Source organism: Mastigoproctus giganteus, chromosome 14 (genome assembly GCF_048544385.1).
Source record: "Mastigoproctus giganteus isolate SK-2022 chromosome 14, ASM4854438v1, whole genome shotgun sequence".
NCBI classification, from domain to species: domain Eukaryota; kingdom Metazoa; phylum Arthropoda; class Arachnida; order Uropygi; family Thelyphonidae; genus Mastigoproctus; species Mastigoproctus giganteus.
The window spans coordinates 87774226-87799648 of record NC_143588.1 but is presented as its reverse complement, the minus strand read 5'-3'; the positions used below and the strand labels follow the sequence as shown (position 1 = coordinate 87799648).

Genomic DNA, 25423 nt, shown 5'->3' with positions numbered 1-25423 from the left:
TTTTAAAAGTCCTTCGTAGTACTCCATACAGTCTTTCAAAGGTATTAATTGCAAACCAGCATTGTGTTTATTCTGTTTTCTCAAGTCTTTAAGGACCTTCCACGATTCCACTGATTGCTTGAAGCCCAATTTGCTATTAATAGTTGCGCATTTCCTTTCCCATTCTTCATTTTTCGCTTCTACTACCAACCGATTGGCTATTTTCTTTTTTTCAACATAAATGTTCCTATATGCATCATTCCTATCACCCAGCCATTTCTGATATGCAAGTTTCTTTTCCTCTACAGCAGCTCTTACTTTCTCTGTAATCCAGGTCTTTCTTTTTTGGTCCTTGGCTCTTCTTTTTGCCTAGGATTTCCTGAGCTATTTTTTTAACAGTATTTTTTAAATATTCCTAGATTTCTTCAGTATTACCTTTTATCTCTATGTTAATAGCAGCATCCAGTCTTTGGGTGAAGTTGTTTCTAATGCTGTCGTCCTGGAGTAGGTCAATGTTAAATTGATCCACTTGTAGCATTTCTCCTTCCCTGCATTGTTGGTTGTCCACACATATTTTCTGAATCCAGTTCCACCTCAGTGTTGTTTTAACAAGAAAATGGTCAGATCCACATTCAGCTCCTCTATAAACTTCTTCATCTTTCAATACATATGTCCCTGAATGTTTTGAAATAATGTAATCTATAATTGATCTAATTTGTCTTGTCTCCTGTTACCAAGCATATTTATGGATATCCTTGTGTTGGAAAAATGTGTTGTTTATTCTAAAGTCGAACTGTTCACAAAGATTGCATAGTCTATCTTCAGAAAAAGGTCTGGAAAGACCATATGATAAAGCTGGATTGCAGTTTCAGAGCATTCCAACTATCAAAAATTCCTCTTAGTTGGCAGGTTACATATATAGAATACACACACACACACACACACATATATATATATATATATATATATATGTGTGTGTGTGTATTCTAAGCCTATTTTTAATACATTGTTTCACAAGCAGGACAGCATCACAGTATCAATAAAATACAGTCTAATTATAGCACATGCTTATCTTAATGCCAATATCCCTAAAATAAATCATATCTAGTGCATGCATAATAGATTTGGATCTAACAAGGACACCAATTAAGTTGCCCAGTTATAAATGTACAGTATGTTTGTGTGATCAGTACTGGTAGAGGAGGAGGATTATTATTAAGTATTATATTTGCTTTCATTTGAGTACTGATAGAGTCAAAAAAAAATAATAATAGGAGATTCTCACTGTTATATAATGCAGTTATGCATACCGTAAATTTTACTCATTGTAGGATGCAATATACAGGGTGTCCACAAAACCTTTACAAAACTAAAATGTTATTGTGTGAATAGAAGTCACTTCAGCTGAAAGAGTATACCTTCAAGTTTTAATTAGAAATGTTCAATGTTTATCCCCTTTAGTTACTTTGCAGATGCTTCAACTACAATTCAGTTCCTCCCATATTCAACACAACATGCCATTGTGAACTTCACAATTGCTTCACAAATGTATTATTTAAGTTCCATAATGGTTCCTGGCATAAGTGGAACATACATCTGGTCTTTCTCAAATCCCTGAGAGTGTAAAATCTAAAGAGTCAAATCAAAAATCTGTCATCCTCCTTCAATCCACTTCCTTTGTTGTAATGTGGCAATGCTCCATCTTGTTGGAAAATCGTCTCCATCATTGCTACCTTACAGGTGGGGCATATAGATACATGTTTTCGACAGTAGCTTCTCTAAAGAAGAAAGGTCTGCACATCATCATCAGCCATTTTCAATCTACTGCAGGATGAAGGCCCCTCTAGCAACTTTCCAGTTCCTTCTGTTTTTGTGCAATAGCCATCAATTTGCTACCCACAAACACATGAATTTCATCTGTCCATCTCCGTCATTGCCTTCCAGGTTTCTTCTAGCTCCTCTTGGGTGGGTACCATTCAGTTATTTTCTTAGTCCATCTGTCATCTTGTCTTCGCACTATGTATCCTGCCCAAGACCATTTGAGTTCTTTAGTTTTGATAAGAATGTCCTTTACTTGAGTTTACTGCCTAATCCATGTATTTCTCTTCTTATCTAACAGTGATTCCCAATATAATTTGTTCCATTCTTCGCTTCTCAGCTTCTCTTCTATTCTTTTGGTGAGTGCCCAAGTTTCACTTCCATAAGTCGTGGTGGGAAGTATACATTGGTTCATTTTTTTACGTTTCAGACAAATTGGGATATTGCTCCTCAGTATGTGACTATATTTCCCGAATGCTGTCCATCCAAAATTTATTCTTCTCTTGACTTCCAGCCATTTATCATTATTACAGCTAATGAATTGTCTCAGATAAGTATATAACTCCACCTTTTCAATTACTGCTCCTTCAATCATTATATCCCTTTCTGTGGCATACTTGTTCATTATTACTTTTGTTTTAGCCATATTCATCTTTAGTCAAAATCTTTACTTACCCTCTGCTTCCACTCTGATCCCCTTGCTGCTGTAAGATTGGTAGTGAAAGACACTGGGGACAGTGGGCCATTTATTTCGTTGTGCTGTCATGTGCTGGAGGGTTTGGTTTTTTCCTCTTCATGCTGACCAGCTGTCTTGAAGAGAACCACTCTATATGCTCATCATTCGTTGCCACCTTGGTGATGTAACAGGGCTTACCGTCGAGGTGTGCATGATTGGATTTTAGGGAGGCCGGCGAACCAGACTTCTCCTAAATCTTCTGAAATAGAAAGATATTTGGTCCATCAGTGTTTTAGACTGAGTGTCTGATAACACACAGAATGCCTGTTCTCCTCTAAGCCCCGCACACTTTGTGACAACTCATCGCTCAAAATACTGTTAGCTTCAGACTGTTGTGCTGATATTCCAAAATTTCCTGAAGCTTTTCTGTGCCCTATATTCTCATATTTTGCTTTTTACTTCCCCCTCTAGTGTTACAAGTACACTCATCATTAAAGATGAGTGCACTGGTAAATTTAACTCATCCACAGATGGCAGTGTAACAAATTACACACTGTTGACCTTAACATGTTAAGCTCACAACTGGTACCTCATGTGGATTTCTCTGGACTTTGTGTAAAACTTCCTTGAACCAGCTCCACTGCACTCTCACTGACTTTTCTTTGGCCACCACCTCAGCCAGAGTGATTGCAAAAACAGGCATCCTTTATGAATTTTTAACACTATTGCAGAACCATAGATCTATTCAGTGGCTTCTTTTTAAATTGTGTTAGAAATTTAGCATAATAGCAGTGGTAGCTTGTTGAATCAACATATGCACTGCCGTAATTATGCTGCAGTTTGCTACAGCACACATTTTCCAGTTGGCAAATAAAAACTTGAAGATAACTTGAAGAAGTGGTTTCAAGTGTATCATGTACCCTGTACATGTAATATTTTAGTTTTGTAAAGAAAGTTTGTGGACACCCTATATAGCAGCTATGAGGATGGAAAGGAATTCAAACACAGTTACATTTTCACCATAAATATCTTAAATTTATTTTGTGAAATATTAAAATTTATTGTTCCTGTTTATTAAATGTAAAGTCAATTTTTTTAACCTTGTTTCTCTGTTAATATTGTTATTTAAATAGTTACTATCTAATGTATATATATTAAAAGTTATGTTAATTTAAACAGGAATGGCTAACTGTAAAAAAAGTTAATCACCACCTTATATGCCGTGGTTTGGTTCGGTTACGCTGCATCTATGAAGCAGAACGAATTATTCAATTTTTCACTCAAAAAGGAATAATTAATTTTGGATATATAGCACCACCTTCAAATTTTCGCTTTTTTTCAAGAAACTGTCAGGTAAGTTATATACTTGGTTTTGGCTGTGAATTTTGATTTTAGTAGGAGTATTGCATGTTCTATAAAGGTTAACATCAAAGATGGAGGACAGCATAATAATATATGCTTTTTGCCATTCATGGACAAGATACTTTTGTATACTCTCTGTACTACTGATTCTTTTTATGATGGTTTTTAATCAGCATTCATAGTAGATTGTTGTCTGCTTGAATATTACACAAATGTATCATTTTTGAATGTGTTACTTAATTTTTCTATTTTTAATTACTGAATCTGTGGCAGATGATCCCTCAAGCATTAAAGAGGTGAAAATTCAGATATCAAAAAATTTAAAAATAAATAAATTGAAAAAAGACTTTAAAAACTTAGAAAAAATTAACTAAACAACTTTTTTTTCTATCTGATGATGACAATCATACTTTAATTTGGACAGTGATAAATTTTCAGATGATGCCTGCTCTGAGATGACTCAAATTTAGAGAATGAGTTGATTGTTCAGGATATCACTTATATTTAACAAAACAACTGAAATAGTTCTTTTTACCAAGAAATATTACACCAGTCAGTTACATGAATTTTCTGGTAATGATACTTTTTTGATCTTTATAATGGAATTAAAAAAATTTTACACTAAAGAAATATTAACCTTGGAGAAATAAAAGAGAAATTGTGTATATCTGTATGTATTTTGATCGTGTTTAACTGAAGTACCAATTAAATTACAAGGGATTAACTTAAATTCTTGTTCTGGTTATGTGCATTTTGACAATTGCTGCTTATTTTGCATTGCATTTTATACGAAAAAAAAACCTGGAAGGAATGATTGTTTATTTAAAATTAAATGATTATTGTCATTACCTTAAAAGTGGCAAAATGTCAAAAGTATACTGTCCAAATAAAGAATTATTAGCTGTAGAAAATTATACTATGATATAAATGTTTTAGATTCAGTCAATGTATGTAAAATATAAGGTGTGTTGGCTGAACCTAATGGTCTCATTTTGAAATTTGCTCTCTGTACAGATGTTTTAAATGACATTGTTTTGCATAAGTTAAGTTTCATAAACCATACATATAATGAAATCCATCCCTCCCCAAACTAGTCCTGAACTTTGATTTTTAGATGTCACAATTTGCAGCCAATCAGTTAACTCATTGTAGATCAGGTGTTGTCATGAATTTGTGCATTTAGATAATTAGTGAACAGGCTTATTAAAAGTCCGTTCACTAATTATCTAGATGTACAAAATTTGGCAGTTACATTCCAGGACTGGGTCCCTTGTACCATGTCAAAGCTCATAGAATCATAGCACAATACGCCATGATTCCTTTCCTCTGCAGTCATTTTGTATCTTAATTTGCTTATTGTGTTAGAGTTTTTGCGTTGGTTAAGGTACTGGCATTGTGTTAAGTGATGGAAGAAAAGCAAACATAAAGTTTTGTTTGAAGTTGGAAAAGTACAACTGAAACCTGAATTGATAAAACAAATATATGATAACAATGCTCTATCTTGCATTTTTTCACTGTTTTACAAGATTTTGAGATGCTTTTTTTTTTTTTTTATATTGCTTTGCTTGATTTTTATAAGATGGCAAGTGTTGCATACTGTTTGCATCTGATCATTGGAAGGCTTTTAGAATGATAGAAGGACAATTTCACATTACAGAGAAGCAATTTTAACTAGAGATATCAGGGGAGGAAAAAAAGATCTGTGTTAGGTTCTTTCTACATACACACACTGATGAACAAAAACTGCTCTGACTTGAAGCATGCAAGAAGCTCACTGAGCTATCAATGATCTCTCCTTCCACAATTTGATCATAATGGATTTTGAGCTTATATGATATGCCTCTGATATGCCTTTCCATAATATGGTCCATAAGCAAAAAGACAAAGCATGGAATAGCAATCAACATGCTTTCCAAGGGACACAAAATTTAGTTTTTAAAAATCAAAAACTAAATTAACAATGACCAATTTCTTCTATAGGAAGGAAATCATTTATAAGGAATTTTCCACAAAATAAGGAAGTGAATAAAGAATACCCTGTACAAGTTTTGGTCATTTGTTTGAAAGAATTTATTGAATTAATGAATTACTTGAGACCAATAATTGAATTAATGGCTTCAGTTTTGAGAAAAAGGCAACTGGTTCCTATTGACAGCATTAGGCCACATTCTGAACTGATAATCTAGAAGTTTTTGGCAAAGTATGGAATTGTGGAGCTAACACCCTCTTATTTCTTTCATTTATTTCCTCAGGCTAGTTCTTCAAAATCAAATCTACACTGAAAGGCTGACAATTTTAAAATGTAGAGGACATCAAAGAAATTGGTGGCAGTCAGTTCAAATGCTTTTTAAAATATTTCCAGCAGGTCTACAAGTGACCTCACAAGCATATAGCTGCTCAAGGTGATTTCTTTAAATTGACTCCAAAAACTGAGTTAATTGTCAAGCCTTGTATTCACTTCATTCTGCATGCTATACAAATTTACCAGTAGGATAGTCACACACAAAAATTATTAGTTAACAATCTCTGCTTCAGTAAAAACCTTTATTTTTAGAATAAAAATGTATTCTACATGTATTTATATATAAGTATAATGAGTAGCTACCACTTATAGAATATTTTGAGCATTATCTTACCAATTTCTAACTATTTGTCATATCTTCAAATAACAATATACACTGAGTGATCACTGAATCATGACCACCTATCTAATACTTCATAGGTCCTCCTTTTGCCTCAGTACAGCAGCTATTCAACGTGGCATTTATTCAACAAGATGTCAGAAGCATTCGGGAGGTATGGCCAACCGAACTGGGTGTAATGTGGCTATCAATGCAGGTATGGAGGTGATTGGTGTATCCAATTGCCTGATATGCCTTTCCATAGTGTCTCACAAGTGCTCTGTGGGATTGATATCAGTGGGGGGGGGAGGGGTTCAGAGGCCAATCGATATGCTGGAAGTCAGAACTGTATTCTTCAAACCATTCCTGCACAACAAGTGCTCGATGGCTCGGCACATCATCTTGGAAGACACCATTGCCATTCAGGAAAAAGTGTAACATAGTAGGGTGTACACAGTCAGCAAGCATTTGACAATAGCGGAGACCACTGATACGTTATTCCACATGCACCAGGGGTCCAAGTTTCTGCCAGTGAAACATACTCCACACCATACAACCACCTCCACCGGCCTGCACTTTTGATACCATGCATGATGGATGAAGAGTCTCATGTTGTTGATGCCAAATCCGTACACGACCATCCGTGGTGTGGAGTAACGTGACTCATCCGACCAGCACACTTTCTTCCAGTCTTCTAACGTCCAATTTGCATGCTCTTTGTACCAGGCAAGTTTTTTACACCGATGAACCTTGGTTAGAAGAGGACGCCATATTGGTCATCTGCTGGTATAGCCCATACATGCAAGCATGCCAGGAACAATATCTGGTCATGCCAGATGTTGTTCCTAGTTGGTCCATGTTGTATTGGGTAGTCAACTCTTCAATGGTGCTGTGCCTGTTTTCCTGTACAAGTCGTCGGACTCGGTGCTCACCTCTAACATCAACCTTTCGCCGACCTTTGCGGTTTTGCTGTCGGGTCATTGTTTGACCATTTTGACGCCATCCTGGTACACTTTAAATACGGTGGCTCTCGAACACCCCACCAGTTCAGCCATTTGGGAAATTGAGGCACCAGCTCGTCAAGCACCCACAATCTGTCCTTTATCAAAGTCCGATAAATCCTTCCTTTTACCCATCATGCTCAGAATTTTACTACCTACTGAATCACTGACACCTTATCTATGCTACATAGGTTGACTAATTCCGCACTCTCGTACCTCACGTGGTCAACGGGTCACATTCAGTTTTCATAGGGGTGGTCATAATTCAGTGATCATTCAGTGTATAATCAACACATATTTCTAATAAAAATCAATTCCTGACTTCATCAAGCTTATTTAACCTAAATAAGTATAGTGATTGTATTGTTACCCTACCTCAACATAATCTTTTGTTATTTTAAATAAAATTATAAATTTATTCATTGTAAATAAAAGATATACAAATTTTCATTATTTTTTTTACAAGTTTCTATTTGATTTAAAGCATAATTGATCATTTTCTTATGTGAAGCTCTCCCACACATTCCACAGATTTCCACATATTTACACTTTAAGGTTCAGTAAACTTAATTTAGTCAAAAATCCATAAATTAAAATTCTTAAATTAGCCAAAAATATACTATATTCATTTGTATTGCTTAATTACATGTATCTCTTTTGATAAAACATATTACAGCTCTCCCAGCTGTCACCAGATTCAGATTCTTCCATCAGATTGAAATGGCATATACCATTCCATTCCAAGACTTCCATTGCTTCCTTCATACAACATACTTCCACTACTGCAATATCCAGTTTCTGTGAGAACAACCACTGTAATCATCATAAGAGTTGACTTTTGTGATCACGTGTTCATGAACCACAGCTAGTCCATTGAAAACCATCCCAGTTTAATACCCTGCAAATGGTAATCACACTAACATTCCCTCCGGTATGCTCCTGAATTTCTGGAATGATTAGACTGCTGCTCTAGTGACAGTTTTCCTTTTTTTTTTTTTTTTTTTTTTTTTATCAAAATACCTGCTTCAAGATTTAGCTTTTGCATTTACTTTTTTGCCTTTTGAAATCTGAAATCTATGAGATCTAATACAAGTTCTGCAATAAGGCACCCAACTACTTTGCTGCATTCAAACTCTCTGGCTACTGTAATATCCTTTACATCAACGTTTCCCAAACTGGGGATCTGCAGTTCCCTGTTGGTCCATATACCAGTTCGAGGGTCCACAAAAATGGATCCTCCAAAACTGGTCATAAAGTTGAGTTGTTTTAAACATAAAACTTTGAATTTTCTTTTCAGAAAACTGTGTTCACACACACACACACACACACACAGAGAGAGAGAGAGAAAGAGAGAGAGAGAGAGAGAGAGAGAGAGAGAGAAATATACAAAGGGTACTAGAAAAGTTTTGCAATACAGCTTTGTTTATTTAATTTTTTCAAAGTAATTTCCTCTACATTCAATACACCTCTCCATCCTCCGAAACCAATCTTTAAACCAGTTCTGCCAAGTTTCACTAGGGAGTAAAGCACACTCGTTGTCCCAAGCCCGTAGAAGGTCCTCATCACTGGAAAACCGCCTCCCTTTTAGCTTCATTTTCACATGCGGGAACAGTGCAAAGTCGCAGGGAGCAAGGTCTGGACTGTAGGGAGGGTGCTCGAGAAGTTTCAGTCCTGTCGTGGTCAAATATTCGGTGCAGGCTTTGGCGCGGTGAGCTGGAGCATTTTCGTGATTGCGGTACCAGGTGTCCATTCTTGACTTTGGCCGCAGGTTCTTCATAGATCCAATGACTTTAGGCAGGCATTGTTCAGTATACCACTTAGCTGTGACTGTCTTCTGCATGTCCAAAACGACACGTTCCACAATTCCACTCGATTTGAAAAATACAGCTATCATTTTCTTCTTTACAGATCGGGATTTTCTGACAATTACGGGTGTGTCGTCATCATCAAAGACCCAAACTTTGTTTTGAGCCTTGGTCGGCAGATCGTAATAGTACAGCCAAGTCTCGTCACCTGTCACGATGTTGTTCACATACCGAGATTGTCCCTTATCAAACTTTTTTAACATCTCCCGGCACCAAGTCACACGTCGTGTCATCTGCTCTTCAGTCAGTTGATGCGGCACCCAGAGAGAACAAAGTTTCTTCACGTGCAAATGATCTTGCAGAATCGAACGAATTGCTGGTGCATTTAGGCCCAAAGTATCCTCTATCTGTTGGTAGGTCACTTGCCTGTTTTCGTCAAGCATTTTCCTCACAGCAGTAACGTTTTCCTCCGTAACTGACGTTCGTGGCCTTCCCGGCCTCTCAGAATCCTCCAGAGTGAAATTTCCCCTTTGGAATTCTCTATACCACCTGAATATCGTTGTACGATGTGGACAATCATCATCTAGTGCAAGAGTCATTTCTTCTAAGCACTGGTCTATGGTTACACCACGCACAAAATTATACCGCAAAACTGTCCTTATCTCATTTCGTGACCACGATGCCATCGCAAGCACTTTACACTCTCACTACTAATGAATAACTGAGCCCATCGACTTGGCGCGGCGGCTACTATGCACGTATGAACATGTCTCAACATGCAGCAACAAGCAGCTTCCTGTGATTCATTGTTGCGTCATATGGCAAAACTTTCCTAGTGCCCTTTGTATATATGAATGCCCACAAATTTTTTTTGATTTTTAAAGGGAACCACTGCTCTACATCATTAATATGGTTGATGTTTTACATGCCATGCGATTAGGGTATCATTGAAACAGTCCTGTATGGTTTGCACAATTGAATGTATCATAAAGAGATAAACATTCCATCTTTTTTTATATATAAAAATCATATATCTTTTTTGGTGTTATTTGTTAGATTGCTATCAGTTGGGACAATAATAATACAGTCATGAAGCAAAACATTATGACAACCTACCTAATAGCGTGTTGGGTCACCTTTCTCTGTGATAATCGTTTGCACAACACCTGGCATGGCATTGACTTTACTAGACTGCAGAAGGTGTCCTCAGGTACCCTGACCAGCTGGACAGAAAATGTTCCAGAGTTCAGTAATGGAGTGAGGCACTGGCACGGACTGGTGAATGCTGCATTCCACCACAGGGAATTTTTGTATGCCCCCTGTCCACCAGGGGGCATACAAAACGCTTGGATATGATCCTCAGGGATCATGACACAGAGCATTGTCTTGTTGAAAGAGTCCAGTGCCATCTGGAAACACAGTCACCATGTAGGGCAAAACTTGGTCCTAAACAATGCCAAGGTAAGATCTGGCAGTGACGGTGCATTTAGTTGGAATGAGGGGACCCAGTGATATACATGAAAACATCCCCAAACCATGATAGCACTGGCCTGTTTTCATCCAATTCTTCAGTCTGGTTGCAGCTGTTCCCCCTGCTTGCCATTGAATATGCACCCATCTATTGGCATGATGGAATTGGGACATCAGAGACCAGGTGACTTTTTTCCAGTCTTCCAATGTCCAGTAACACTTCTCCCATGCCTACTGCAGCAGAGTTATCTATGATGGTCAGTCAACATTGGCACATTAACAGGCTGCCTATTCTGCAGAGCAACTGCTGCCTAGTCTGTTCAGAAACATGTCTCTGTATGCTCTGGTTGTAGGCTGCCATTAATTGAGGGATTGTGAGTGGTCTGTTGTCCTGGACAGCACATGCTGTTTGGCAGTCAACCAGTGGTGTCTCTCTTCAGCCCATTCCTGCTATGCCTTCACTACAGCAGCAGCCCTCAAACAGCTGACAATGCCTATGGTTGCTGAGGTGCTGACCCTGCCTTCCTAGTGCCACAAATCATTTTCTGTTCAAACTTCATCAGGTCCTTCCCTTTCCCCATTGCACAAGCTTCGTATGGACAGACTGACAGGCATTACCCAGTACCTATATATGCTGCTCAGGTCAGTGATGTCACATCTAGGTGCTTTGGAGAAAGAAAGGCGCCTCCGAAGCCAGGTGGGCAGGAGCAGAAGTGCGTAGCACACGCTTCTTGATTAGACCGGGGTTCGAGCCCGTCACCACCAAATACGGAGGATGCGGAAAGGTCAGAGAATGACCACCACATATTCCCGGAGCAATATGGCCTTAGTTGCTAATGCTCCTAAAAACCAAACAACAGCTTTGGAGAATGTGTCCACTAGTGGAGATGGGTAGTTGTAATGTTTTGGCTCATTACTTTATATTGTTCCATTTTTTTTTTACAATTAAGATCATCTCTTATTGCCTTAATATTAGCTACTTTTGTGATTAAAAATATGTTCCTTAGCAAAGTATGCAAAGAATATATAAATATCAGTGGTTAAGACTATTATCCTGTATTTCCAATACCGTGTATGTTTTTTTAATTTAATTTTGGGACATTTTTGTTTTTTACTTTAAGGACAGTATAATTGTGGTTGGAGCTGGAATGGCAGGACTTGCAGCAGCAAGACACTTGAAAAATTTAGGAATTAAGGTAACTGTTGTGAGGAAACTTGCTACTTCTTAAATTAATATTTGTAGTAAATATCAAAAACCATATTAATAAAAAAGTAATTGCTGTTTTATGTACTAGTGGATTGACAATTGAAATTTGGATGACAAAATTAACTTCTTCTGTGACTGAAAAATTTATGAATAATATACTTTTTTACTATGTGTTTTTGTTTCGGCATATTTTGTTAAACAATAATATCTGTGAGATTATAAGTTTTCTCCATATCTGGTGTCATAAATTTCCTTTAATGAATTAGGGTTGACTACATTTATGGATTAACTCTTGGATCCCATCTTGGGACAATACAGTGTGTGTGTGTGTGTGTGTGTGTGTGGGTGGGTGGGGGGTTATTGCTAATATGAATCATCCCACTTTGTATTGGCCCAGGGGCAGGATCTCCAAAAGGTAGCCTACCTTAATTCATTTTAGTAAATAGATGGTTATTATGTTGTAGGTGTGAAAAGAACTTATCTCACAAATCATGTTACTCATTAAGCTAAATTCAGTGGATTGCTTAATGAGTAATATGATTTGTGAAATAAGTTCATTGGACAAGAACAATTTGCAGTGCAGAACATAAGCTATATGAGGCAGAAATGCCATACTGTATTCTATGACAGCAGAAAATTTATTCAGAATTTAAGACAGTTAAGGTAGTTTCCAATTCTTCAGTTTCACTTTCTGCCTACACCACAACTCGCACAATTGTAAAGCAGTTATTAATCAGTCCAAACTAGAGTTTTAACAGGCTAAGAGTAGAAAACTTGCTTCTTGCCCTAATGGTAGACGAGCATTTTGGTCTTTTGCCAAAGCTATTAGCTGCAACTTTTGCCCATCTCTTCTTCCACGTATGTCTAAACCAGATGGTTCCATTGTCACTTCAGCCAACAAGGATAAAGCTGACCTGCTAGCATCCCATTTTTCTTCCAACTCATGTATTAATGAACTTGGTAAAACACCTCCCACCATTCCTAACATGCTCCATTCAATGCCTCCTGTGGTTTTCCATTAAAAGGATGGTAGAAGGATTTTGACGAATCTTGATGCTTTCAAGATTCGTCAAATCTTGAAAACTACCAATTCCTTGGTAAACACTTCCCACCATTCCCAGCACACTCCATTCAATGTCTTCTTTGGTCTTCTGTCAAAAGGATGCAGGATTTTGACGAATCTTGATGCCGTATTTCCTGAAAATTACAGTCTATAGAAGGTCAAGTCTAATGTCAACAAATATCTTCTTTCCCATGCATGGTACTAAGTACTATAGGTTCTGATACCTTTCGTGTTTGGGGTTTTCGTAAAAAAAAAAAATTAATTTTACAAATAAAGCCAAAATACGTTGAGACTTCAGTCCCTTCTATGGGAACTCAAAGGATATCTAAAATTTTAATTTAATATTGTAAACAATAACACAAAAGAAAGAAGAATGCCACATAACTCTTCATATTGGTAACCATTCTTGCCCAGGGAACACAAAAGATTTCTCTTTATTTACAGAGTAATCTCAGCAGGTAAAATTTACTTTTGTTGGTCATTTCCTTTCAAAATCAAAATTAAGGAATCGGTGTTACATTAAAAGACTTGAAAGTGCTGTTAACTGAATAGTTAGTATGTGCAACATCATTTCAGTGGTGTGATGGGATGTCATTTTGAGCAATGGATAGCTGATAGTAAACTTTCAAAGCACCCCAACATAAACTTGTAGTACTAATAATGATTGGTTGTGGCATTTTCACAAGTGGAATGATATCACAAAAGATCATTTGGTGAATCTTTGAGCCTTTTAGAAAGTGTCATAGTGAGATAATAATAAACAAAAAAAAAACCTCAGGACTGTGCTTGTCCCAGGTATATAACACTGAACTTTTTGTGGTGTTCACTGCCTGTAAGCATGAGTTCCACTCCTAGAAAAAAAAAAAATTCAGCAAAAAGAGAGTATCAGTCTTACTTTGCACTAATGCTATTGTTAGCTATCAACTGAAATCCCAGCAACCTTAAGTGTAGAAGAGCATAATGCATAAACTTCATTTGTTATAGTTCATCCAATGCACAATTCATACAGAAGATTACCTGTTATTGGGTCTGTAATCACTTAAAACCTGAGGTTGGTATTATCAGATTGAAACCTACAAGACTTCCCTTCAAGGTGAAAATGAGCTTTGCTGATGATCAGCAACACTCTTGCATCCCTCAATGAAAAAACTCTGCAGTCATGAAAGGAACTTTAGTGTCTAGCATTTCCATTCTAACACAGCTACTCTAATCCAGCTGATGATTTAGTTATCATCCTAACATGCAAAAGGTTATGCAGTTAGAAGTTCTTTGATGAAGTAACAATGGTTTGAAGGATGACCAGGACAGAGTGTAGGGTACCAGAGGGAAACTTCCACACAACTAGAAAGTGCATAAAATGCAGTATTAAGCATTTAATATTTTTTACTTCACAGTATAGCACATTTTCTAGTAACTTCAATGACTATGGGTATTCCTTTTGAGTTTATTGGATTTAGCAGGCATGCCTTTCCCTCATATAGTACATTAACCCTATTCTGGTAATGTTTGTAAATCTGACATATAGTTCCCAGAACAGTGCCTCCCATTTTTTCATAACATGTTCAATAGCAGCTCTCCTTTAGAAGTGCTGCCTTCCGTCTGTTCCCATACTTAGTAACTTGTCTTTAGAGTTACTCATTTTTCATTATGGGCTATGGCTTACAGTATATCAGTAAGGCTATACTTATTTTATGTATTAAACCATTTAGAGGCTGGTTTTTAAAATTCGTATTGGAGCTTTACAAGGCACAATAATCGCAGCAAAAATAGGCTAAAAAAAACAGATTTAGTCTGGACTGATTGGAAGTTGAGGTTACACTGTAGACTTCTTCTGGAACAGGCTAGCATTGTCTGAATAAATTGAATTCCCTCCCATTGTTGAAATTGCATATACCCATTTGCAAAGAACATTCAGAGAAAATTTGTCCAGAATATTAATATTTTTTTAAAATTCCATTGATGATAACAGTTAATAACAACAATATGTATATTGCATATTTCCTAAATTAACCCTATATTGCCTGAATTTTTATTTTAAGAAAAAAAAATTTTATCCCTTTTTTATTATTTATTTCCATAGTTATTAACCTATAAAAATTAAAATATATTTAAAAAATGCCAGATTTACAATTTTTTTCATATGTTACTAAATCGTCACATTCGTCCTTGGATTCATAATACATGCATATAGAAAAATTAAATGCACCTTCATTTCTATATTATTTTTCATCTTATTTCATTGATTTGTTTTAATAAAAAAAGACATCAGACTGAAAAATTTATTTATTTATAAATAATTATAATGTAATACAAAATATAATTATTATTTATAATTATTTTGTCAGGGGAAACGGGGAACATGCTTTGTAAAAAGGATAGGTGGAACAGGACCAGGGTATGTCTGCCAGGGGCAAAGGTTGATGACGTTGTAGAGCAGATATAATCTTTTAAGGGCACAAAAGGTGATATAGTTGTACACGTTGGCACTAATGATATTAAGAGTAGGAGGCCGGCAGAATTACTTAACAAGTACAGGTCACTGTTGAACAAAAGCCGTGAATTAGGGTTGAATTTGAAAGTGTCTCCAATTCTGCCCAGACACGATAGGGGGGAGTATAAGGTGAGAGCCTTGTTGATCAATTCGGCCCTGGAAAGATTGTGCAAGGCTCAAGGGGTAGAATTTTTTTTAGCCTGGTCTGTACTTGTTAACAGGAGAGACTGCTTCTACAGGGATGTTATACTCTTAAATAGAAAGGGTGCAAGAATATTTGCTGATGCTATCGAGGCAGTGTTAGGTGGGTCGGAAAACTGCTAGCTTGGGGGGGGATACAAGGACTAATAGATTAACAGTAGCCACTGGCAGAATCACTTTCACCTCTCTCTGGCGCCTCCGTAGCCAGGTGGGAAGGAGCAGCGGTGCGTAGCACACGCTTCTTGATTAGACCGGGGTTCGAGCCCGTCACCACCAAATACGGAGGATGCGGAAAGGTCAGGGAATGACCACCGCACATCCCGGAGCAATATGGCCTTAGTTGCTAATGCTCCTAAAAAAAAAAACCAAATAACAAATAACTTTCACCTCTGCCAGTGGCTACTGGCAGAGGTGAAAGTGATTCTTGCACTGCTTCTATTGGAAAGAGCAGAAGCCTGGAAAACAAGATGCAGGATATTTCAGAGACTGCTGGGAGTCATTGCGGTACAAGTAAACATGTGGGTTGTGTTAGGGTAGCTAAGAATAGGAACAGGTGCATGTATACTTGCGTGTATACCAATGCTAGGTGTTTAGTAAATAAATTTGATGAATTTGAGGTATTGCTCAAAGCATCAAAGCAGATATTGTTGGGATATCAGAGACATGGTGTCACACAGATGTAAGGAATGCAGAACTGGAATTTGGGGAGTACAACATGTACAGAAAGGATAGCCAGGATAGGAAGGGGTTATGCTATTAGTTAAGAAATACATCAAATCCAAGGAAGTGAAGCCAGTCGACATCACTGGACAGTGCAGTGTTGAGTCAGTTTGGTGTGACATACGCATTGGGAGATCAAAATTGAGAGTAGGAGTGTGCTATATGCCTAATAACTCTGATGAGTATCATAAGAAACTGTACAGGGAAATAGAGTGGGCCAGTAAATCAGAGTCTTATAATGAGGGATTTTAATTTCCCAGACATTGACTAGAATTTGTGAGTTGGTCACTCACACATTAGCAAGGCTTTTGTGGATTTATTGGATGATTGTTTTCTACATCAGCATATTCGGGAGGCAACTAGAGGGAGGAATACTCTTGATTTGATTATCAATAGCGATTCTTCATGCATTAAGAATCTTTAGATAAAGGAACCACTAGGTGGCAGTGATCACAGTGTGCTGAAGTGGGATTTACTCAAAGAGGTAACTACCATCAGGGGTAAAGGGAAGGGTTTTTGCTTTCGTAAAGGTGACTACGATGGTCTGAGACAGTATTTAAATTCTATACAGTGGGACCAACTGATGATGTTATCAACAGCAAATTCAAAATGGGAAGCATTCAAAGAACTTATCTTGGGAGCACTAGACTTTACATACCAACTAATAAATATTGTTCAAGGTTTAGGTCTTAATGGATCTCACATGAACTAATGAGACATATGGCAGACAAGAAAAATGCATGGGATTCATATAAATTAACATGTGACACAGATGCCCATGATAGATATAAGTTGATCTGTAACCAAGTTACAAAGGAGGTTAGGCAGGCGAAGGCAGATTACGAGAAATCTTTGGCAATGTATGCAAAGAAAAACAGCAAAGAGTTCTTTACTTATGTAAACCTAGAAGGAAGGGGATGAATCAGATTGGTCCACTGGATATCAATGGTTCAACTGTTGACGATCCTGCTCAGGTGGCTAACAAACTAAATGAGTATTTTGCATCGACATTCACACATGAGGAGTTATTCAGGGAGGGGAATGCCAGAGGTGTATTCAACTCTGGCAGTAAGCTAGATAATCTTGTAATAACTGAGAGTAAAGTGGAGGAGAAATTGTTGAAGATAAACACAAGAAAGGCACCTGGGGCGGATGGGATCTATCCAGTTATATTAAAGGAGACAGCAAAGGAAGTAAGCAAACCCTTAGCCATAATTATGAGATCTTCCTTGGACTCGGAGGAGGTACCCATAGACTGGAAATGTGTAAATGTGAGCCCAATTCACAAAGGAGGATCAAAAGCTGACACAAGTAATTATAGACCTGTGAGTTTAACTTCTGTTCCAAAAAAATAATGGAGGCACTGGTTAAACAAGTGCTGCAGGATCATCTAGACAAGACTTCAATTATAGCTCAGACCCAGCATGGTTTTGTTAAGGGAAAGTCTTGCCTGACCAATTTGATTGGATACTATGATGCAGCCACAAAAGAACTGGATGCAGGGAATAACTTTGACATTATATACTTGGATCTTAGAAAGGCTTTTGATACTGTTGCACATGGAAGACTGCTGCACAAATTGGAGCAGTGTGGCATTATAGGCAAATTGCTGCTATGGATAAAGTGGTGGTTGAGGGGGAGAAGACAGAGAGTGGTAAACAATGGACACTGCTTATTGTGGACTAATGTTATTAGTGGAGTCCTTCAGGGTTCAGTGTTCGGTCCATTATTGTTTTCTGTATTTATAAATAATATTGATGATGGTATATCAAGCTTAGTGTCCAAGTTTACAGACGATACAAAGTTTGGCAGGGTTGTTAAGGACACTACTGACGCTGTGCTGCTGCAACAGGATCTGGAAAGGTTGAGCAGATGGGCTGAGAGGTGGCAAATGAAGTTTAACATTGACAAATGTAAAGTACTACATATGGGGAACAGCAACCCAGAGCAACGTATCAACTCTGTGGTACTACACTGACAGTGGTAGAGAATGAAATGGACCTGGGGGTAATTGTGCAGGCAGATATGAAGTTCTCTGAGCAGTGCAGATGGGCTGCAAGAGTAGCTCATGGTGTCTTGTCAATGATATAGAGGAATTTTTCTAGCAGGGATAAGGAGGTGATTATTCCCTTGTGTAAGGCAATGGTCAGGCTACACCTTGAGTACTGTATACAGGTCTGGAGGCCTCATTTCAAGAAGGATGTAGATCTGCTGGAACGAGAAGGGCAACAAGATTAGTGAATGGAACAAAGGGCTGCTCTTACGAAGAAAGGCTTAAGTTTTGCCAATTACAGTGTTTGGAAACTAGGTACTGCCGAGGTGATCTGATAGAGGTGTAGTAGTAGTAGCAGTGGCATGTGATGCAAGAAAGCAAATGTATGAGCTTATGCAGCATCAGCCAAAAAAAAAAAAAAAATCACACCATTCCCTCCAAATGCCTGTCCAGTTCCTCCTTAAATTTATTCAACCTATCAACTTCCACAATGGCAGATGGAAGTTTGTTCCAGCAATTAACCACCCGCTGGCTAAAGGCAAATTTCCGCACATCTATTCTACATCTGTCTTTTCTTAATTTGAATTTATGACCCCTTAGGTTCGTAATCTGAACAAGTGCAAGGATCCCATCAGAATTCAGCGTGCTCAACCCATTCAAGGCCTTATATACCTCAATCAGATCACCGGGCAGGTGCCTAGTCTCCAGCCACTGCAATTTGCAGAACTGAAGCCTCTCTTGGTAAGAGGATCCCTTCATTCCCCTCACCAATCTTGTTGCCCTTCTCTGTACACGCTCAAGTCAATCTACATCCTTCCTAAAATGAGGCCTCCAGACCTGTACGCAGTACTCAAGGCGTGGCCTGACCATTGCCTTATACAGAGGGATAATCATCTCCTTTTCCCTGCTAGCAAAATTCCTATATATCATTGACAAAACCCCATGACCTGCCCTGGCAGCCTGTCTGCATTGCTCAGAGAACTTCATATCTGACTGCACAATTACTCCCAGGTCTTTTTCATTTTCTAACATCTTAAGTGTAGTACCACACAGTTGGTACGTTTCTCTGGGGTTACTTCTACCCATATGCAGTACTTTGCATTTGTCAAGGTTAAACTTCAGTTGCCACTTCTTAGCCCATCTGCCCAAATTATCTAGATCCTGTTGCAGTAGCACACTGCCATTACTGTCATTAACAACCCTGCCAATCATTGTATCATCTGCAAACTTCGACATTAAGCCTGATATACCTTCATCAATATCATTGATAAATATACAAATCAGTGTACCTAACACCGAACCCTGTGGGACTCCACTAATAACATTAGTCCAAGAAGAGCAGCACCCATTGATTACCACCCTCTGTCTTCTCGCACTTAACCATCCTTTTATCCATTCTAGCAACTTACCCTTAATACCATTCTGCTCCAATTTGTACAATAGTCTTCCATGCGCAACAGTGTCAAAAGCTTTCCTGAAATCCAAATATATGATATCAAAATTATTTTTTGCATCCAGTTCCATTGTAACCACATCATAATATCCTATCAAATTTGTCAGACAAGACTTTCCCTTAACAAACCCATGCTGTGTCTGAATTATTGCTGCAGTCTTGTCTAGATGATACTGCAATGCATCTTTAACCAGTGACTCCATTATTTTACCCGGAACAGAAGTTAAATTAACTGGTCTGTAATTACTCATGTCACCCTTCGATCCCCCTTTGTGAATTGGGGATACATTTGCACATCTCCAGTCCGTAGGAACCTCCCCTGAGTCCAAGCATGCTCTCATAATTATGGCTAAGGGTTTGCTTAGTTGCTTTGCCGCCTCCTTTAATATAACTGGATAGATCCCATCCACCCCAGGTGCTTTTCTTACGTTTAACTTCAACAATTTCTCTTCCACTTTGCTCTCAGTTATTACAAAATCATTAAGTATCCTGCTACAATTTGATAACCTTCTGCCATTTTCAAACCTTAATAATTCCTCACGTGTGAATGTAGATGAAAATACTCATTCATTTTGTTTGCTATCTGAGCAGGATCATCAATAATCAAACCATCGATATCAAGTGGACCAATCTGATTTATCCCCTTCCTTTTAGAGTTTATATAAGTAAAGAAATCCTTGCTGTTTTTCTTAGCATCTTTTGCCAAGATTTCTCGTAATCTGCCTTCGCCTGCCTAACCTCCTTTGTAACTTCGTTACAGATCAACTTGTAGCTATCATAGGCTTCTGTGTCACGTGTTAATTTGTATGCATCCCATGCATTTTTCTTCTCTGTTACGAGTCTCATTAGTTCATTTGACAACCATTTAGACCTAAACCTTGAACAATATTTCTTAATAGGTATGAAACTTTTAGTAGCATCCACGATTAATTCCTTGAATGCTTCACACTTAGAATTTACTGTTGGTACCATCATCAGTTGATTCCACTGTACAGAATTTAAAAACTTTCGGAGACCACTGTACTCGCCTTTACGGAAGCAAAAACCCTTTCCTTTACCCCTGATGGTAATTAATTCTCTAAGTAAAATCCCACGTCAGTACACTGTGATCACTGCCACCTAGTGGTTCTTTTATCTGCAAATTCCTAATACATGAATGATCACTGCTGATAACCAGATCAAGAGTATTATTTTCTCTGGTTGCCTCTCGAACATGCTGCTGCAGAAAACAATCATCCAATAAATGCACAAATGTCTGACTAGTGTGTGAGTGCCCAACCCACAAGTTCCAGTCAATATCTGGGAAGTTGAAATCCCCCATTATAAGACATTCCGATTTACTAGCCCACTCTATTTCTCTGTACAATTATTCATTGTACTCATTCGAGTCATTAGGCCTATAACACACTCCTACTCTTATTTTTGCTTTCGTAGTGCTTATGTCACACCAAACTGACTCAACAGTGCACTGTTCATCTATATCAACTGGATGTACTTCTTTTGATTTTATGTTTTTCTTAATTAACAGCATAAAACCTCCTCCCTTCCTATCCTGTCTATCCTTTCTGTACACATTGTACTCCCCAAATTCCAGTTCGGCATTCCTTATATCAGTGTGGCACCATGTCTCTGATATCCCAACAATATCTGCCTTTGATGTCTTGACCAACACTTCAAATTCATCAAATTTATTTAATATACTTCTAGCATTGGTATACATGCAAGCATACATGCTCCTACTCCTATTCTTTGTTACCCTAACACATCCCATATACCCACCCATTCCAAGATGACCGCCACCCGTCCCTGAAACCCCCAACACCCCACGCTCCAGGTCACTACTTATTCTAATAGAAGTTGTGCAAGAATCACCTTTACCTTTGCCTACGGCTACTGTTAAACTATTAGTCCTTGTATCCCCCCAAGCTATGAGTTTTCCAACCCACCTAACTGCCTCGACAGCATCAGCAAATATTCTTGCACCCTTTCTATTTAAGTGTATCCCATCCCTGTAGAAGCAGTCTCTCCTGTTAATAAGTACAGTCCAGGCTGAAAAAAATTCTATCCCTTGAGCCTTGCACAATCTTTCCAGGGCCGAATTGATCGACAAGGCTCTCATCATATACTCCCTCCTATCGTGTCTGGGCAGAATTGCAGACACTTTCAAATTCAACCCTAATTCACGGCTTTTTTTCATCAGTGACCTGTACTTGTTAAGTAATTCTGCTGCTCTCCTACTCTTGATATCATTAGTGCCAACGTGTACAACTATATCACCTTTTGTGCCCTTAAAAGATGATATCTGCTCTACAACGTCATCAACCTTTGCCCCTGGCAGACATACCCTGGTCCTGTTCCACCTATCCTTTTTACAAAGCATGTTCCCCGTTTCCCTGACAATAGAGTCCCCAACAACTTATAGTTCCTGAGGGACCAGCGCATTTTGCCTTGGGGTTGCTGCTGTGTTGCGTGATGACCAAGTGCAAGCTCTGGCGTTGATGTGGGCAGCTGAGAGCCCGATGGGCCCCTCAATTTAGATCTTTCGAGGGCATCCACTCAGTCCTTCAAACTCTCATATAGACCCATAACAACGCTGAGTTGTCGCCTGATTTCCTTACACTCCTTACATCTCGCACACACAAAGACATCCCCCATGGCAATATCATGCTCCATTCCAGATAGTTCGGCAACCATTTCACAAGTTGCACATTTTTTTAGGCTGTGATGCGTTGGAGAATTGCCCCCCTCAGTTCTCCCCCGAGTCACAGCACTCCTGCCACTTTGTGCCCGTTGCTTTGCTGCTCTAGTTTGGGGCATGATACTTAAAATTAATAGAGTCAATAAATTAAATTAATTAAATGTCAATACTACGCTATCTAATAGAAACAGTGAAGCGTATTTCTGTTTCTATAATTTTACGTTAGATCTACCTAGCTACCTCAATTAAAAATTTGAATTCCCTACCACTATATACAAAAACAATGCCTGCAAAGTTTTAACAAGTTTTAGAGATTTATTAAACATTCACAAAGGAAGACTTCCAAACTATTTTAATCAGTTGCAGTTATGATGGAACAAAGTGTGCGCTAGCAGAAGATTATATTGACTGAAGAATATTAACAATGTAAACATTTATCACTGAAGGCGCCTCCGTAGCCATGTGGGAAGGAGCAGCAGTGCGTAGCACACGCTTCTTGATTAGACTGGGGTTCAAGCCCGTCACCACCAAATACAGAGGATGCGGAAAGGTCAGGGAATGACCACCGCATATCCCCGGAGCAATATGGCCTTAGTTGCTAATGCTCCTAAAAACCAAATAACAAACAAACAACAAGCAAACATTTATCACTGAATAAAATTAATTTTTTTGCAACATTCACTAAGCCTTGTATATAATTTTACAATTAAAAATAAATTTGTAAGTGTTTTTGTTTCAAATAAAGAAAATCATTGAAGCAAAAAATGAAAACAAAATAAGTTTTGGGGAGAGAGTCAAATAATCAGTGCATTGCCGTTCTGTAAGTCTTTGTAAAGGTTTTTGTTTACAGGTTTTCTCATTCGATTTTCAACCTCGCATGGTTCACTGTTTTCAACTTGTGTGTGATATTCTGAATGAAAGCCTTTGGAAAATTCAAAAGCCCCAAATTACTTGTTATTTTGAGTTCTGCATTCTAACACCCATCACCGTTCAAATTCACTGAGCACATTTCTATGTGGTATAATAATTATAAATGACTTTTGTCATCTGCAGCTTCATTTATAACTCAGTGCTACCACATTTCCTTTACAATATTTGTATAACCAGTAGTGTACATGAAATATGCTTATTGTTAGTTTCTCACTACTTTCGATAACATAGCATATATTCAGCTACATGCAGAGCTAGTTTTGTGAAAATTTAGATGTTTGTTATTATGTTTTTTGGATATTACTTAAACCAGAGTATTTTGCTTGGTTATATATATATATTTGTATTTTTTTTTAATTTATGTATTTTTTAAAAAGATGGTAAAAAAGAATATTTTATTATGACATTAAATTATTATACAACTATCATTGGCAACTTAAAGGTTGCAGGTTCGAATCCCGCCTCACGCTTGGATCAGAGTAAAATGCAAAAATTTTGGGAGGTGCATTATGGCCACAGAAGCCGATGCACCAAAACTACTAAAAAAAGAAAAAAAAAAAAAAAAAAAATTGACCCAAAAACAAAGCATCAAAGCATGCAGTGGACTTCAAATCATCACAAAAGCTTAGTTTAGGATCCAAGATTGAGGTCCAGGAGCGAATGCTGATTATCTTTTTTTTGACAAACGGGGTGTGATTCATAAGGAATTTGTACTTAAAAGAGAGAGAGAGTCAATGCTGCATTCTACATCAAGGTGAGGCTGCAGTTTCAAGAGGCAGTTGGTTCTTTTTTTTTTTTTTTTTTTTTTTTTATGTAAACCCCAAACACGAGAGGTATTAGAACCTATAGTACTGTGCTTGGGTTGGAGGATGAGAAGACGAAAGAAGATATTTGTTGACATTGGACTTGAACTTCTGTAGATTGTAATAATTTTCAGGAAATACATATGAAGCAAGGTTGTTCCAGAAAACGGCAGTTGAATGAATAAACGAGGAAGATGAAAAGTTTGTTCTGTGAGTTTGAAGTTAGACAGTAAATGGATGTTCGCTGGTGGCGACATGTGTGCGGACTGTTTTGAAAGAGAGAGAGCGGGAATTATAGAAGCCAATTCAGAAGAACAGTGCCTATGGAAGTATCTGTAGAAGAGGCATTAAGCAGAAAAAGTACGTTTATGAGAAAGCGAGTGGAGAGACTCTGTTAGAGATGAATCATTAATTAACCTAACTGCCCTCTTCTGAATGGAATCAAGAAGCATGAGAGAGAGAGGTTTTGGGGGCACCACCCCAGATGTGGGAACAATATTCCATGGCAGGGCGGATTTGTGATTTATACAGAGTGAGCAGCTGTTTGGAAGAAAAGTAATGCCTAGAGCGAAAGAGAAAACCTAATTTTTTAGATGCAGAGGAAGCAATATTTGTAATGAGCTTGTGCCAAGAGAGATTAGAAGTCAGGGTAATCCCCAAAAGAGATATATCATTTTGCCTAGAAATCGGAGTGTCGCTAAAGATAAGCATAGGAGCAGAAGAATCCTTTTTGCGAGATATAAGACAAGACTGAGTTTTAGAAGGGTTGAAATCAACTAAGTTGTCTTTGCCCCACTGGAGAATTACCTGAAGATTGGCATTTAAGGAATTGGTAGCAGATTTTCGAGAAGTTGAAGCTGATTGAGCAGGACAAGGTTTCTCAAAATGGAAAGTGGAATGCAATGTGCTATCATCGGCAAAACTATGGATAGGATTTCCTGTCAATGGAAGAAGGTCATTAATATACAAGAGGAAAAGAGTGGGGGAAAGAACTGAACCTTGGGGGACACTGGCATTAGTAGAGAAGAGAGAAGACAGAGACCTATCTATCATCATCCTCAGTGAACGATCAGAGAGAAAAATGGATAACCAATTACTAAAAACAGTTGGCAAACCATAAGATGGAAGCTTG

The 25423-nt window shown here is 38.0% G+C and overlaps 1 protein-coding gene across 3 annotated transcripts in view; it reads left to right on the top strand.

Moving 5' to 3' along the window:
* Window positions 1–25423, top strand: part of LOC150075326 (lysine-specific histone demethylase 2-like) — a 362688-nt gene that overhangs the window by 154931 nt on the left and 182334 nt on the right. For all 3 annotated transcript variants that reach the window (XM_090389224.1, XM_090389225.1, XM_090389223.1), the window contains exons 11-12: window positions 3653–3826; window positions 11854–11928. In XM_090389224.1, the coding sequence (XP_090245350.1) occupies window positions 3653–3826; window positions 11854–11928 (249 nt within the window). The remainder of the gene's footprint in view (window positions 1–3652; window positions 3827–11853; window positions 11929–25423) is intronic.